The sequence below is a fragment of the Cygnus atratus genome, chromosome 7, assembly GCF_013377495.2.
Source record: "Cygnus atratus isolate AKBS03 ecotype Queensland, Australia chromosome 7, CAtr_DNAZoo_HiC_assembly, whole genome shotgun sequence".
In the NCBI taxonomy this organism is placed as follows: domain Eukaryota; kingdom Metazoa; phylum Chordata; class Aves; order Anseriformes; family Anatidae; genus Cygnus; species Cygnus atratus.
The window spans coordinates 11,003,423-11,021,049 of NC_066368.1; the positions used below are offsets into that span (position 1 = coordinate 11,003,423).

The 17,627-nt window shown below is 50.5% G+C and overlaps 1 protein-coding gene across 4 annotated transcripts in view; it reads right to left on the minus strand.

The window, feature by feature from the left end:
* The window catches only part of MXI1 (MAX interactor 1, dimerization protein), a 52,260-nt gene continuing 34,633 nt past the window's right edge, over nt 1-17,627 (minus strand). For all 4 annotated transcript variants that reach the window (XM_035547682.2, XM_035547685.2, XM_035547686.2 and 1 more), the window contains 3 exons: nt 5,306-5,420; nt 3,275-3,446; nt 1-1,878 (listed from right to left, as the gene is read on the minus strand). In XM_035547682.2, the coding sequence (XP_035403575.1) occupies nt 1,715-1,878; nt 3,275-3,446; nt 5,306-5,420 (451 nt within the window). In that variant the 3' untranslated portion in view covers nt 1-1,714. The remainder of the gene's footprint in view (nt 1,879-3,274; nt 3,447-5,305; nt 5,421-17,627) is intronic.

Below are 17,627 nucleotides of genomic sequence, written 5' to 3' on the forward strand. Positions count from 1 at the left end.
TTTCGGATACAGAAATGTTTAATGGCGTTAAAGTGCTACTTTAATGGGGACCATATGCTAACATTTAAACACAATTCCACTGCACTGCTAAATATGGTTGTCTTTATTTTTTATTTACTTTATTTACTTCTTTTTGCCCAACCCTACCTAAAACAATAAAATAAAGTCTAAAGGACTGAAATTAACAACCCATTCAAATCAGCAATAAGTTATGAATTTTATAAAGCATTTTTTTTCCTCTTCTTTTCTTAGTAATGAGGGGTAGTTAAATTACTTAAGGATATACAAAGTTTCAAACAATGCCATAGGTGAGGACTCTATCAAGGTTTTTAAAACTTGGAAAAAACAAAATAATCCTGGCCATTAAAAAGACAAAAAATAAAAAACAGCAAAGCCCTCAAAGTGCAGGTTAGAATGCTCATCTCTGAGAAAATTAGAAAACATTTGCTAGAATAGCTCTTAACAGCACCTGCACAGGTAAGATGGCAAGGCCCTTGGGAACAGGACGTGCAGTCAAAACATTACATTAACATGAGAGACGTGCTGAGCTTAACTAGGTTAACTACTGGACTGGAACTTCAAAAGTCAGCAGAGGGAATGATTCTAAAAAGAAAACCAAAGGAACCCTCACCGAACTTGGCCTTCTCCAGCTAGCACAGCCTTCATCCATTGTGTGCACGGCAAAAAGCATTTTGCATTTCATGGGGTCAAGTGCTTCATCAAAACAGAGATCTTCTCATGGCGTAAATTCATATAAAAGACATCTAAGGTTTAATATGGACAAGCTCTAAAAAGACGCATCAGACTTGGGGTGTTTTCCCTCCCAACACATTTACAAACGTTTATCAAAAAATCTCTTCAAATAAAAAGGTCATAGTGGCTCAGTATCTGGGCACGACTTTCTGGCATATCGCCTCTCGTGTGTGCTGGTTTCTTTCTGTCCTCAGCTGGTTGTGTGTCTGCGCGTGGGCACGCATCTACCGGGAGATCTGCTGTCGCTGTCACAGCACGACACAGCCCATGATGTGCTGGTAGATTACAAGCGTGTACCCCTCGCTTTAGCCACGCGTCAGAGGTACTTGCTTTTTAAATGATGTCCAACAGAAAGCTGAGCTGAATGGTATTCTCTCCTGTACATCTCTTTTCACTGCCCCTCTCTCTGGGCACAGAATGAGACCTTAATCATTACTGTTGTTGTTTCTAGGCTACTTATGCCCTCACAGATTTCCTATTACATTACGACAGCATTGGATTGTGATAAACTGTAGGACATGGTCCTTTTAGGACCACAAAAGCTCTTCAGAAGGGCCTAAACTAGGTTGTTCAACCTGAATGCAGTGTAAGAAATTCTGACATTTCTCAGATCTCATGACAGAAAGAGAGGGATGAGTCTCTAGTATCCTCTTTCAAACAAAGAAATTCAAAACAAAGTGTTTCATCGCTAAGGTCTAGATCCAGGTCCCACAGAAACAAATGGATATCACAGACTTCAATGGGACTAGGGTTTGGTCTAACTTTTGGCCAGCAGGAATTGGGATTGGTAATGTGACCAAATGAACACGTGGGTTTCTTCCCTTACCCCAAAGGTTTTATTTACAGGTCTCTTCAGGACTAGCTGTCAACGTGTCATTTCTGAAAGAGGATACTGGCATCTAGGACCCAGTTTGATCACCCCAGTGAAATCTTTCGCCCTGCACTGTCATCTCACTTGGTTCTAGGAAGCAAAGGAGAGCTTGACACTGGCGCTGGAGTAACCCTCGTCACTCCCAATACTCTGCAAGCTGCTGTGATCATCAATGTCACTGATGCTGGTTGTGCTGATATTGTCCACTTCTCCATGGGAGAACTCTGTGCTTTCAACGTCCACTTCAATCTCTTCTAAAAAGGGAAATGAGAGAAACACACACAGGTTAGCACCACAAACCCAACTGCTTCCTTCAAGCCAGCTGCCAGGACTGCCCCGGTCAGGGCTGCAGCAGCAGCCTGGCAGGAAGACTCTCGGTGTTTTCCCTTGGGGTAGGATAGGCTATGGACATGGTTTGGGAAAGGACTGGCTACCAGCCTGGAGCTTTTCATAGGGACTTTGCAAAGGGGCTTGACTCCTCCAGAATGCAAAACCCGCTATCAGTATAAGTGGGCCATCTCATGCACTGAACTTGTTACTCTGCCTCTGTTCTTTGGAACGGTATTATCCCCGTGTTGGAAACAAACAAACAACAAAAAAAAAAACACAGATAGAACAGAGGACAAGAGAGAAAACAGAGCATGAAGTCACCCCTAAAGTTACCCCTACCTGTAACATGCTATTTGATTGATATCACTTTGCCAAAGGTGGGACCACCCATTATAATGGGCATTATAATGCATTAAGATGAGGGTCTGAGTTACTTTCAGAGATACTGAGTGGACCTAAGAGCTTAAATCCTGTTTTTAAGAGGGTACTAGAAAGCAGATACTTAGTCAAACAGATTATCTTGATTTCCATAGCATTCAGGAATTTTCCAAAAGGATTTTTTTTTCCAAACTGTAGACTCAAACCCAAACTACATGGCGTGCTTGAGTCTGTTAGTAAATACCAAGCTACCTACTGTGCCCACCTGGGATCCACAGCAGAGGTGTTTCCAAAAATAAAATTATCTGAATTCAGTTAGCCATTCAGACCATCTCTATCCAGTTTTAACTGAGATGAACAGTACGGGAAGCTTGGAAAAGAAAGGGGGTTGGTGGTAGAATGATTCTTGGAGTTTTAAGAGTCAGTTTGCTTAGTTCTGTTTGCTTGGTTATGCCATGGTAGGCCAAATACAGGAAATATCTTGGAGAGCATGAGAAGTTGCTTTGCAACATCTGCTCCAGCCCCAATAATATCTTTCTTAGATATTCCCTTTGTGTTGCTGAGAGATACAAAAAAGGGACAATGGATCTTTAACATCAGGTATTTATCTACCATCTTGTGACCACTGCAAATTACTTTGCGCAACTGATGCTTTCGTATTTTAGAGAGCTCTTCAGAGAAGCAGATCACTTTAAATGCCACCGAAATCCTGAGATGACAATGGCAACACTTCTTCCAAACTTAACTGTAACTCAAGCAAAAGGCAAAACTTTTTGTATATAAGTGTGTGCATATGTACGCATGTACATGTGTGAGCAAAATCAGTAGCCTAAATACCAAAAGTCAGAGAGAAGGGGGTAGCTGAGAGACAAGAAATGGATCAGCCTCCTGCCCCCTCTTCTCAGAGTCCCGGGGATTCCCTGCCAGCTCAGTGACACCCACCTCGCTCCGAGTCTGAGCGATCAGAGGAAATGGTAGATCCAATGCTGTCCATTCGTATTCGCTCTATCTCCTGAGACCCCTGTAGTTGTTCCAGTCTTCTCTTTAGGAATCTTTGTTCTCGTTCCAGGTTCTCAAGCTGGTGTTGGCTTCTCCTCTCGGTCTCTTCAAGTTTCTGACATGATCAAATATGGCTCAGTAATAGGTTTCATTCTTTTCTCCTTCCCTCCCACCTCCACTGTCCAGCCACCTGCTTCACTTAGACGTTCCCAGGTCCCTGAAGGATTTAAGCTGCAAAAGAGCACTGAAACAAGCCGCTTTCCCCTTTCCAGGAGTTGTGCTGTCTCCTCACAACTTTCCCTGTTCCCAAGCTCTGATAAATCACACGTGCATTGGTATCAAAAGGCTTTGAAGACAGAGCCTCTCCAGAGGAAACTACAGGAACCCTAGCACGTTGTGGGCCATTCTGCCTGAGCTCAGCCCCCTGCATTACCACATCTGTCCACAAAGGGGCCTCGATTCCCTTAACCAAACCAACCCAGCGTTACAATCAACTGTCACACAAAAACGTGCCCTGGGAGCTCTGTGTTCCTTGCCGCATGGTTTAGCAGGATTTCTCAGAAACAGTTTTCTATTTAGTAAGTGATTTACATAACCTACTACAGATTTCTTTGATCACAGCTGGGAAATCTACCAGGGCACTGTTCTTTGTTTCCTAGGACAAGCACATTGCATAAGGAGGAGTCATTTCAGGCTAACCCTGTCCCTTCAGCAGGGCTTTTTCTCCTTCGCCACCCATCCTCCCTCCCACTATCCTGGGCTGTGACAAAGGGTTTCAGCCTTTTCCAGATACTGACAATGCTGCGTTTTCTCTTTGTGCTTCACTCTGCCAGGAGTGAAACTAGATGAGTGTTGGGCTGGCTGGCTGGCTCCCACACGGAACTTCAGCAAGCCAGCCCTGGCTTACCCTCCTGGGATTTGCACCAATGTTTTGGCCATGGAAACTCACTGGCACATCAGAAGAAAAGGTGCACTTCCCATCAAAATGGGGTCATCAACAGTAGGTACGTTTTTCTTGTAAGAGCTGTTGCTGTCAACAACTGATGACGATACAGAATAAGGCTCCTGCTTTCCAAATCAATCATTTCCACAGTTAACAGAGTTCCTCATGGACTCTCCTACCAATGCGGCTTGTAGTAATGATAAATGATTAACCAAGGAGACAACGCTTGCTTGTTGCTTTATATATATATATATACACACACAAAATGTAAATAATAGATATCTATGTAGATTAACATATCAACATGTACTACTAGTAGGTAAGAATTAGAACGAGTATTAGAAGTATTAGAACGAGTCCAGAGGAGGGCCATGAAGATAATCAAAGGGCTGGAGCTCCTCTCCTATGGAGACAGGCTGAGAGAGCTGGGGCTGTTCAGCCTGGAGAAGAGAAGGCTCCAGGGAGACCTTACAGCAGCCTTCTGGTACCTAAAGGGGGCCTGCAGGAAAGCTGGGAGGGACTCTTTGTCAGGGGGTGTCATGATAGGACAAGGGGGAATGGTTTTAAACTAAAAAACGGTAGGTTTAGATCAGATATGAGGAAGAAATTCTTCACTCAGAGGGTGGTGAGGCCCTGGCACAGGCTGCCCAGAGAAGCTGTGGCCGCCCTATCCCTGGAGGTGTTCAAGGCCAGGCTGGATGGGGCTTTGAGCAACCTGGTGTGGTGGGAGGTGTCCCTGCCCCTGGCAGGGGGGTGGATTTAGATGATCCTCAAGGTCCCTTCCAACCCAAACCATTCTGTGATTCTACAGCATAAGGTTTGATTTTTGGGTGGTCTTGTGTGGATCCAGGAGGTGGACTCTCTGATCCTTGGGGGTCCCTTCCAACTCGCGATATCATGTGCTTATTTGATTAAGCAAAGGCCTCGGTCTCCTTCGACACAGAGTTAACCTCTTGGCAGCAAGCGCGAGCTATTGGATTGCACTTCCAAACCAGCCCCGCCAGAAAGCAGCTGGGAGAAGCAGCTCTTACCTTGATGTGTGCTTTGGCTTTGTTGAGCAGCCCAAGCGTCGTGTGCCTGGTGCAGTCTGGTCCGAGCGGTATCAGAACTTTCAAGCGTTCGAGACACAGGCGGAGGTGAGCTCGGCTGTAAGGGGAGAAGAGGAGATCAGAGCCGTGCTTTCGGGAAGGGAAGGCCGTTTCTTTCTCTGCCTCCCTTCTAGGAGGCACTTTTCGTGCTTCCTTCTCTCTCTACACATCACGAGATTCCCCACAGGTGCCAGGACGGGCCGCCGCCGACCTATTTACACCGCAAACAGCGGCTGCTCACCAATACTTGCACGATCGCTAACCTCTGGCAGCCGCTGTTTGTTTTCTTGCCGTTTGAGCTGATAATCTGGCTCAATGGATGGGCTTTGTGCAGAGACAAGGCACAGACACAAACGGTACGATTATCTTGTAGGCTTCACCTCTCGCTCAGCTACTTGCTGCTGTGCTGAGAACGTTTGTGAAGGCACTTCGGAATGACTGCTACCCGCGGCACGCTTGTGCATTGCCGGTTCAGGGAGATTTGCTATGATCCAAGCAACATCTCTAACATTTCTTTGCACAAAATTTGAAGAAGGAAATAGCAGAACAGCCCAAAACACCCAAACAATCCCTGCTGGCAATTAAAAGAGTTAGAGGGATTGCAGTTCCCAAGCGTGGCACCCTTACTCCTTCCTTGGACCCAGGTCTCAAACAGTGCTGGGGGCACAAGGTCTGCAGGAACACGAGAGCCCTTCCCTGGGCACTCTGCTGACCTTGGATCACATCTCCAAAGACCATTTCAAGCACGACAGCACTGCTGATGGCCTGAGCCATTTTCTGCAGAATACGAAACGTGGGGAAAATGGTTCCGGAGCAGTGGCAAAGCACGTCGTCCTCAGGCTGCACAGGAGAACTGCTCCTGCCAATCCTGCTCTGCACCACGAATGCAGGGACGAACACCAGATTTATGGAAAACTATCTCGTGGGTTGCCTTTCTTCTCCTCCCTCTCTCTTTCCCGGACATTAATGATTTATGTCCGAACTTGTCATCCCAATCAATAACACAATGACATCAGCTTCACCATTCACATGCAAGCAACACCGGTGCAAAAGAGTCCTGAAAGCCTATCCCAAGCCCCGCTCAGACACAAAGAAACTGCATCTTAGCCCGATCCGTCTCAATGCAGGGGGAAAAAAAATAAAGAGCACGGACAGTTCATTTCCATTTGTTTTTCAAATTCACCATTGCTCCCGGTTTGAAAGGGGTGGGGGAGAAGAGTCTGTAATCAGGCAATTATGTCAGTGACAAGCAAGGATGATTAAGGGTGGAAGGGTCAGGGGTTTTGCTGATGAACTGTCAGCACCGAGGAGTGCTCGCTGGCGGTGCTAGGGCCGGGAGCCCCTCAGTACTTCTATTATAAATCTCTTTACAAAGGGCCCATCATTCTGTCTCGAGAACAGCCACGGGGCTGCGTATGAGCAGCAAGGGCCTTGCCGAACATGTGCTTTTCATTAAATATTAACAACTGGGGAAGGCGGGGGAAGAACCAAAATCAGGAGAATCAAACAAACAACTACAGAAGAAAATCGCATCACTCTCCTCTGTTCCTCCTCGGACTGCTCTAGGGCAAACTGTGTTGACGTTAAACCCATATGGCTGACACAAGTTTGGGTTTTGGCTACCTGGAAGCCCCTTTTCAACATACGGGCTGGGGAATGGGGGTGCGTGCACCCAACCCACCCCAGGTGCTTTGCCCGGTACCTGTAGGGCCAGCAATGACAGAGCACTGCTGGGGCACACTGCACTCGTCCTCCCAGGGGAGACTGCTCAGGTGTCTGGCAGCCAGAGAGAGGAGGAGGAGGTCGTGCTGTTAAGGACATTCTGGGTCTCTGAACCGATTTTTGGTTGTGCCACAGATTTCCTGAGTGCCCACAGGCGAGCCACCAAGCCAGAGCTGCCCCAGCACTGCCATCAGGCTGCCGCACAGAGCGGCGCGTCCCTGCACGGCACGAGCGCAAGCACCAGCCAAACGCCTCACCTGCAGGATCAGCCCCAGCTGGAAATGCCGCTGGAGCGGAGCTGGAGATGTGAGCAGATGGGGGGCTGAGAGCAGGGCCACTGCCACCGCACAGGGGGCTGGGTACGCGGCATCTGCCGCAGGTAGGGCCTGGGACTTCGCCCTGACCCGCTGGTAACAAACGCACCGTGCGCGCAGCAGAAAATCAAAGCTCTGGGGAACCAACGCCTGACCGGTGTCGAATTATCACAGCAACTCCGGAATGCAGAGAGAAACGCACAGCACGTTACAGCCTGAGCTCTGGGGTTTTTACCAGGAACAGGGGAAGGCCCCGCACCAGGAACCAGGCCCTGGGGACCAGGGATCAGCTCTGGGCAGGAACGAGCACGCACCGGATCGCCCAGACACAGGTTGAAGGGATGGCACCAGGTACTAGAAGCACGGCCACCGATCAGTTCTGCTTGTGCCCCAGGACCGCGGTGGATCAAAGGAAGTCGCCGTGCCCTGCAAACAAGGGCAGAGAGGGGACAAAAGATCTGGAGGGCTTGTCTTCAGAAGGACTGGACAAGCTGGCAGAAAGTTGCCTCCCCAGCACACACGGTCCCTATTTTCCCATTTGCATCTGGTTCAGAGAGAGAGAGAGCAACCACAAAGCTATTAATCTTTCTTATCGAGTCCCGTAGCTGTACCTGAGCAGCTGTAATCCCAAGGTCAAGCCCTGACAGGCACACCTTTCCTTCCCCTCGTTTACCTGGCTTCGGTTGCAACGTGGTTTCAGCAGCGCTGCAGGCGCTTGGGCTCAGTGGAAATGCCGGCATTGTGCAGGCTCCAGACAGAGCCCGATGGCCTCCCCTGCAAACCACTGGATTATGCCAATATTTGACGCACCTGCCAATAGCTGGAAAAACAAGCCTAAATGCCCGTATTGTTATGTAACAGAGGAGCGACTCAGGCTGGGCGCGGAGCGCTGCTGCCTCTCACTGCGCTGGTCCCAGGGAAGGCAGAGGAGGGCAGGAGGAGAACTGCAGTTTCAGGCAAGGCTGAAGCCTCTGTACGCTAGCTGCAGGGGAGACGGGAGAAGCCAGAGCCCTTCCTCCTGCCTCGGCAGCTTTGGTAAAATCGGGCTCCCCCAGCTGTACGCTGAGCACAGGTAGGCGCTGGGTGTGCCGAAGCACCAGGCTCACGCAGAGGGAATTGGGGAGTACCTGACAGGAGGAGGCTCTCCCCTCTTTCACCCCGTGCCTGGGTGAGAGCCTCTGACTGCATTTGGGTCACCTGCTTGCACCAGCCCCCAACACCCCCCATCCTCCTCCGAGCCCCCAGGCTCTGCCCCGCGCCCCCAGCAGAGCAGCCCGGCTCTCGCTCCGCGCCTCCCCCTGCACTTGGCTCTGCCTGGCTGCAGAGCGCTGTAACTTCACAGCCTCCTCTCCTCTCCTCTCCTCTCCTCTCCCAATGACATCATCCGCTCCGATTATATAAAGCGCTGGGAGGAAACCTTTATTCCTGCATGCTCTTTGCTCCTAGCCTCAGCTGTCTCACTGCAGCCAAATCCCACTGCAGGAGCCCGGCTCCTTTTTGCCTGCATCGGAACTGCAGTGCAGGAACGCGGCTGGGTGCGAAAAAAAATTCCCCGTTTCCTCACCCCACTCTTCTGGGGACGTTTTTGAGGGGCTGGGGTAGGGCTCATCCTCTCCCCCACCAGGCACCACAGCAAGCTTGGCACAAAAGCCACCAGCTTTTGTAAACATCCCTGGTGAGACTGCAGCTGCTTTGCTGCTACGGTGAGGGTTTTTTTCTTCCACCTCGGGCAGAAGCGATGGAAACTGAAACAAGAAAGTTTCTCTGCCTAGAAGTCACCAAAAGACACGTGCGTGCTCAGCTCTGAAGCAGCAGGTTTGCCAGACTCAGCGCTCTCCTGGAGTCAGACGCTGCTGCCAGACTTTGCTGAATCAAGGCTTGAACATCTGCAGAACACCGGCGCAGGCGCGCACCAAGTTCCCATCTTCAGACCAAGCCTCCCTTCCAGCAGGAAATAACCAACGAGCCGCCAGCAGCATCTCAAGTGCTGAACTCTGATTCCTGTATGTTGAAAGAAGAGAGCATCGGAGGGAAAAGGAAAGCATTTCCCAGAGACTTTCGCACCATGCCTGCAGGTCTATAGGGCCCGAGTTCCACAGATTTCAGCACGTGCTCAGCGTTAGGAATTCACTCAAGTCCCACCGAAGCTGGATCAGATGTTTGATCTCCAAGAGGAGTTAACGAAACAAAACGAAAAAGCAGCACCAAAAGCACCAGCACAAGGAAGATCCTAACACGGAGAAGAACATCATCACCGGCCTCCCTCTCTGCCCTCCTCTCTCTCCTCGCCCTTCACACCTTTTCAAAGTTGAGTCTAATTTAACCCTGAAATTAGATACCACCAACTTTGTTTGGATTTCAGGGCTAATAGATTGCTTAAAAAATTCAGGAGGGATCGCTGGTTAAAGAAAGCCATTCCTGGAGAAACACAAGTGACCCCACATCAATAATTCGTTGGACCAGAACGATTTTGAGATAAAAGTAATGAGAAACACATGCAAAAACCACAGGGCAGGGAAAATGGGGGGAAATATGGTTTCCTTCTATAAGCAACTCGCAGGTCAGAGCCTCATTTATCCTGAGCAGCCATCACATGATGATGTTTTTTCCTCGCTCGTCTCTAACCCTCCGCCAAACCCAACCCTCTCTGCTAAAGGACCTGAGCCCCGCTTCGCCGAACGCCTGTCGCCAGTGAAAGGAGAGGAGATTTTGCCGAGTACCTGAATCAGAAACTGAGAGCCAGTCAAGTGCTGAGGACAGAGGCTGTATTTTCTTTGCTGCAGAGCGTTATGTAATTGCTGCGAGCCCTCGAGCCACGAACAATGGAGCTGCCGTGGCTCCCGGCCAGCCTGCAATAAACACGCACGCGCTCGCCCGGCTGCCTCCTGACAGCGGGGACGGGACAAGGTTTAGAAGGAAACCTGGCCCAGAAACACGCGGCTAGAAGCTGATGTCCTCCACCTGAGCTGTGACATCATTCAGAGCAAGCCATTCTGTCCGATTTTAATCCGGGCCTCTTCCCGTGATTATTTATTTGTCTGTGTTTGCTCCACGTTGAACGAGATCCTTGTGCATTTGCCTCTTTGTCTCCAGTCCGCTTCTCCCCACGGCTCCCTGGCACAGAGGAGCACTGGTACTGCAACGCTAATAAAACGCACCGTGAAGAAGTAACTGGGGGGAAAAAGGGCCTTGAGATTTTTTTAATGCCTTTCTATCTTTTAAAAGAAACAAAGAAATGAGAATTTAGGAATGACAATAAAAACAAACTCGATGACGCGTTCTAAATCGGAACGTCGGCCCTGCACACACCTGGAGCCACGTGGACAGGAGGCAGCTGCTTCTTCCAACATTCAGGGCCACACCACTGCGGGCACAGCTGTGAAAAGGACACTTCTCCAAGTCTCAGGGCCCTACGCTCATCTCAGGGGGCACTTCAGGGAACAGGATCGCTTTCATCTCTGAGTTTTTTTACCTTCCTTTTCCCTCTGACCTGGTGCAACACTGCAAACGCCAAACTGCTTGCTCAGCCCTGCTACCACTGGCCTTTGTCCTTCTGTCTCCACAGGTTTTTGCTTCTGTCCCCCTTTCTGACAGCCTGCAGGACTGGAAACTCTTTGGAACAAAACCACAAGTGCCAAACGCGCTGAGGTCCGAACAGGACTCCATAGCTGCACGCAGAAATCCTGCACCAGGCAGGTCCCAAATAATCAGACGAATGCAACATTACGATGCTGAAGCTGAAGTGATGTATTTGGAGCTTTTTCTTTATTCACACACTAACTGCTGGGCCTCTGGGTCCCATTTGTTGCATATCTTGAAGCTTTTCTCTTTGAACTGGAGGACTGAAACAGAGAATCTTCATGTAAATGAATAAAACAATAAAAAGGAGAGACCATCTGTAATCCCATGCCTCCCAAAACTAGGATGCTAAAGGAATGGCAAAAAAAAAATAATTAAAAAATGAATACTGATACTCACAGTAAAAAATACAGCTGAGAAAGTACCATTTCAGAAGGTGCCTCCTCCAGAACAAATTCTCAGCTGCTCACTAGGCTAACCGCTCATCCTTTCCTGACACCTTTGATCTTCAGAGGCCCCAGTGAGACAGACTACTTCAACTCAGTACTAAGAGATCAGATGTAAGAGCCTGCAGTTCACAATGAGAAGGTGATGAGAGCAGCATAGGTGGCTGGCTGCCCAGCAGAGGAACTGAGTGAATCAATGCCTGGCATTTTCTCTTGCCTCTTCATTTTCCTCCAGACCTAGTGCCACGCTCTCAGCGCCCGTTCATCAGTTTCTCTTCTCCCCTTCCAGCTCCTCCACAGCTTTTTGCCTTTCTTTGAAAGCAAGGAAATTTAGACAGTTAAGAGATGTCAAACAGCAACAGATGCTCCGGAGCAGAGTCTATTACTACTTATCAAAGTTAATCTCCCCCTAAAATTATACTTCGAGGATCTATTACTATTGATCTTGGCCATTAGCCACCAAGTATTTTAATCCCTGGTGAACCTAATGAACTGAACTTCGGTCTCCTGTAGCACAACACGCGATGTTACCAGCTGAACCCCTTTACGGCTCAGCTGTGCTTACAACAGGACCCTAAACCCTACAGCCATCACAATATGTGAATGCTCTACATCGTGTTCTCTTTCTGACCTAAAAGCACTGCCCGGTTGCTGCCAGCAGTCACATCTAGGTACCTCCTGCACCAGACCGTTTGGCACCAACTTCCCGCTGGTGCTCCCTCCCGACACCGCGGGTGTCGCAGCCCCGCTGCTCTGGCAATGAGGCACGGTCACAATCCTGCACCCAGCTACCAGGGACCACGCAAAGCGAGCCTTAAACACCAACGTGCAGCCCAGTCCGGCTAACTAGAAAGCCCCGATTAGTCCAGCCTAATAAAAACTCCACCTCTGTTAAAAGGCAGTTAAAAATAGAGACCTGCTCTTTGAATAGCCGGCGGTGCCCTGTGCCCCGGCTCTCCCTAATACCATTATAAACACCCTGCCGGGGCCACGCAGCGTGCTCGGAGCCACAAAGCCCGGTGACACTGCTCCTGGCGTCCTGCTCCGTGCCACCAGCGTGCCCGCAGCGCGGCTGTGCCGTTCAGCACACGCCCGCCTGGCCGCAGAGCGGCAGCGACCTGCTTTGCTGCGACCCACGGATTTTCAGCTTTACGGCTAGAATTAGGTCACCAGCAAAGATAGCTGAGGTTTTCCAAACTCGCCAGCTATTCTTGATGCTCCTGTTCGGGTTTCCTGGCTAGGCACCACGCGTTTGAAGAGAAGTGACGAGGTATTTCAGATGCTGGCAAGCGGCGATGCTCAGCCCAGAACCTCTGCCTGCCTCCGGGGCTGCCGCCCACCACGAAGAGCTCTCCAGTTCGGATCCTCCTGGCCTCTGGAGGAGAAAGCAAGTGCGATACACATCAGCAAACAGATAAATTAGCTGGGACCTGCAGAGATCCTTGAATGCCACCTGAGACGGAAAGAACGTGAGACATGAGGCAGCCTCCCGCCGGGCGGATGGAGAGCGGCGCCCTTCCTGCCCTGGGCCACTCTCCTGGCTCCAGCAGAAAAGCCACCCAGGTGCACGGGGTGTCACAGCAGCAAAGGCATGGACGGGGTCTCAAAACAGAGCCTCTGTGTCTTCATAATACGAAAAAGACCCTGCATTTCGGTGCTGAATGTAGTCAGGCTTTAGACCAGTAACACCACCGGCCAGCTGAAAGCAGCACGCACTTCTTTTGTCAGATCTACGTTTGTCCACCAGTTAAAGAATAAAGGATGCTACCAATCCGTTATTTGGGAAAACTATTTCCTGTCTTCAAAATAACGAGCAGGGAATACGCCAATACCAAGAACACATTCTGATGTAGTACCAGTGGTCACTTTTGCCATTAACATAGTTCCCTAAATCACACAGCTAAGCTATTGCTACTAAGAAGTATTTTTCTTGTTCATACGACAGGACAGAGTTTTCCCACCCCACACAATTCTTTCCTGATACTGTATTCCGGTTTCCTCACCTCATGGAAGAAAATCTTAATTCCTAATGAAAAAAAATAGTCTAAGAGGAGGACCGTGTGGAATATTTGTTTACGTAAAGTCTTTTCTACCAGAAGGAAAGCATGTGCTTTTCATCTAATGCCACTCTGCGCTGTCAGAAATATTTAGGGAGTCATCAAATATCTCCCGCACCTCTCAGGTACAGAGGGCACGCATCTGGAACAGAGGACGCAGTGCATGTAATTTAACCTTGTAAAATTATTTTAAGTTTAACCTCAGACTTCGCTGGAAAAAGGAATTACCAGCCAAGGTCATTACTAGATGTGCGGTTGGAAAAAGGCACTGCAACTAGGAAAGAGAACCTAAGAGCTCCTAGCACTATTTTTCCTGCTGGGTATATATCTTAGCACACATGCGGCAGCACTAACGTATTTCAAAGGTCTAGGAGTTAGCTAGCATTAAGCGCCAAACAGTTTTAATTTAACTACACGTGTTATTCGGCAGGAGAACCTGAACAGAGAAGCCCAACTCCCGGCATTACGACAACAGACGCGTCACGTCCTGGCCTCACACGTACTGACGCCCCAGGAAAGGTGCTGAGAAGGGGGAGTGGAGAGCACACCTTGCTTCTGCTCAGCCGGTACAGCACGCTAACATAACCTGGTTGTCCGCCAACACCGTTCTTCCAAAGAGGAGCAGGGCTGATCACCTAGAAAGTTATAACTTTGTAAACTGCAGGAGAAAAAGCAAAACCAAACCTGTACCTTGCCCTTTCCCTTTAACTACCTTCAACATCTCCCTTGTGTTTTCTTCCTCTTCCCTACGCACGCGTAAAGGCAAAGAGATATAAGACTGCTCAAAACTCCAACAGAAAAAAGCGTAAAGCTGGCCACTTAGAAACCATTTCCTTAGGCAGACCTGCACCCACAAGAAGTGAAAGTGGATCAAATGTTTTTCAGCCCCACTACAAAACTCAGGCCGCTGTTCCTGGTGAACTCCTGATCAGCTGGAGAAGATCGATATGACCCCAGCTTCGGCCAGCAGTGCCACAGACGGATATAATTCTGATTCCCCCAAACCAAGAACAGCTGCAGCTGGGTAAACTCACACTTGTGCGAGGATTAGCTGCCTTACGCTCACTCGGCCTGTATTCTCCCAGCAGGAAAAGGGCTGGGATCCCACCTGGGAACAAACCGAACGCAGAAAGGTTCATGCTTTTTTCAGGAAAGAAAAAGAAAAAAAAAAGAAGGGCTAGAGCTCCCAGTCCTCTAGTTTGGTGGAAGCTGGTTTCCATTTGTTCAACTATCAGGCAATATTTAAAACACAAAACACAAAAACAAACACATGTGAGCTTACAGAAACACCTGCAGTAAGCTCACTGTAATTGCAACCAGACCCCTCCTTCCCTGTTACGCTGTAGTGCTTATATCCCTCACGGGGCCTTGGGAACTGAAGAAAGATAAACTACTGCTTCACGGCCAGGTATTCCCTATGCGCTGTTCCATCCTGGGATCACTCCCTGCTTGTTTCACAAATCCCCAGTGAAAAAACAGTTGTTGGCAGAAGCCCGCCCAACTCGCGCGCACGTTCAGGGCGGGCGGCGCAGCACCGCGAGGAGCCGCCGTTTCAGCCTCCCCATCACCCTTAGGGCTGGGCAGCGGGCAAGACGTGTAAGCGCCAGTCAGGAGAGCTGCTGCAGACAGCCTGCACGACCTCAGGTAAATCCCGCGGAGCACCGGAGCACGCACCGCTCATCCGCAAAACGCAGCTAATCCTAATTCCGCCGCGGAGCCCCGCACGGCTAAACCCAGCCTTGTTTTGCAGGTGCTCACGCAGCTCAGCAATGGCACTGGTGTTGGAAGCGCCTGGACGGGAGGACGCTTGAAAAGGTAATTCAGGTGTCAAAAGGGGGGAGCAGAAGACACTTCACCCGCTGCTCCTGCACCACCGCCTTCGGCCGCTGCTAACCCTTTACGGCACGCTCACCCCGCAGCAGAACCCGCTTCCTGCCCTGCTCCTTCCCTACCACGTGTGCTTTTCTCAGGGGTCACCAAGGGGGGAAAGAAAGACAACGAAAAGCAAAACTCAAAGACACTCCGAGATGCTCCTGACTCCAGAGGGCTTCAGCTTGTTTTCCTGAAGTATATCACAGCTGAAACAAGATTTCCCTTCTCCTCCCCCTTTGCAATCCCTTCGCTGAAGGGATGGAAATGCATCCCCATATGTGCTTCTCCCAGCGAGCACCAAGCCTGTAAGCTGCTCTTCCAAGCCAAGAAAAGTTTAAAAGAGGTGACGCCCCGCAGAACAGTGCCTGCACGCTTCCTTATGGGGTCACGTAACGTAGGATATCCACCAGAGACAGAGCGTTCCCGTCCGGTTTCCCACTTCTTTTGGCATCAGCGTTGCTTTTCTGGGCAGGCGAAGTGGCATATGCACGGTCGGAAAAAGGAAAAGGATTTTTTTCCTCCATACTCCCTCATCTCAGCCAGAATTGCTCTGCATACTCGTAGCATCTAACGTTCAGTCTTGCTGTGAAAGCTGAGTACTACGTGCAGCATCCAGGGCTCTCCCCTTCAAACACACAGAGGCGCTCAGCTTTGGATGGCTTTTTTGATTTCTAGAATAACGTTGAAATAGTCTTCTTCCTAGTTAGATGTTAAGGAAAAACTTTCTAGCAGTACCAACAGCTGGTCAGTGCACCAGGCTGTACTGCCTTCCCCGGCAGCCCTTCTCTCAAGGGTTTTCAACGCCAGTCAGACAGGCATCCGTCAGCTACGGTGGCGATGGAGCTTATCCTGCTTTGGGGCAGAGGGACACACCAAACGAACTACGCAGGCCTCACAGCTCCATCTCTGACAGCTTCACAAAACACCACGCAAACCCGAAGAGCCTTCCTGCCTTCTTCTAGGCGCAGGTCCCGAGCCAGCTGCACAGGCACCGTGCTGAGCCTCTGGAAAGGGAAGGGGGATTTTGCCTCTCCGAGCTACAATCCTGGTGACAGAGCACAAGATCTACTCTGGTGTGGCAGCCTTTGCTGCTGTGTGCGGCTGGGAAGGGCAGGGATGCCACGTGTGCGGGCAGACAGGCAAGGTAAGAGGATCAGGAGAAGGGAAACGTGCAAGGCAGCTCCCACCGCCAGCAGGAGACAAACCCCTGCCCTGCACGCTGGTGAGGAAGGACAAGAGCAAAGCAAACGCCCGGAGGGCCTGCAGGCAACGTGACAGCACCGTGACTTGTAATTCCCCAGGTCGGGTTTGGCTAAGGAAGGATCAGCTGAAGAGGACCGTGCACGCCGGCAGGCAGCAGGAGGCCGGCGGGAGGAGCCAGCGAGGGAGAAGCCGCGGCCAGGAGCTGATCCTCTGCGGGGAGCGGGCGTCCTGAGCCGTGGGGGGCACGGGAGGAGGCAGCAGGCCTCGAGGATACAGGCAGCACACAGCTTCGGTTGCCACTGCTCTCGCTCTTCCTCTCTTCGAGCGGTTCTCAGCTGGAGGCAGGAGCAAACACCCCCAGCGCCCCGCTAGCTGCTCCGCGTGCAGCTTAGGGGCTGCAACCATGCAAAAAAGCAGCCAGCTCCGAGGAGCGCCAGGATCCAGTCGGTGGGAAACAAACACAGATCAAAGCGAAGACCCGAGCTGTATACACAGCTGGGGCTCTGTCCTGTGCTTTCAAAGAGGTGGGCACGTAGATGTTAACTGCGAGCTCTTTGTGTGTGTCCCCGCACGTAACTGTGTGCATCTGTGCGAGCGGGAGCACTCAGCCCACGTCTGGCATCCTGACGCCGCTGGAGGGTAGCTACTGAACGGGACTGTCTGAGCTGGGCGGACGATTCCCACACAGCTGGGCAAACTCTGACGGGGCAACGCACAACCCGACCTGCCCCAGGGAACAGGGCCAAAGAGGTGGGAACGAAGGACACGGACGATACAAAGCAACCTCTTTTTAACCTCTGAGCTCTGTAACGAGCTGGATACTCTGCTCCCCCTTTCAGAGTAACTCGTTGGAAGAATTTCCCTGAGTTCCCAGAAGGAGCAGAAGAACCCTTCCATCTAAGGATCCCTTCCCACGCGGGGTCTGAAGTGCGCGTGCCTGGAGAAGCTGCGGTGAATCACCCCAGGGTTCAACAGGTTGTGTCTTTAAGCGGCACTGGGAAGTCCCTCCGGGGAGGAGGCGCGGGACTTGCCACCCAGAACCTCCCCGAGGTCACGGAGGACCCGAGCAATG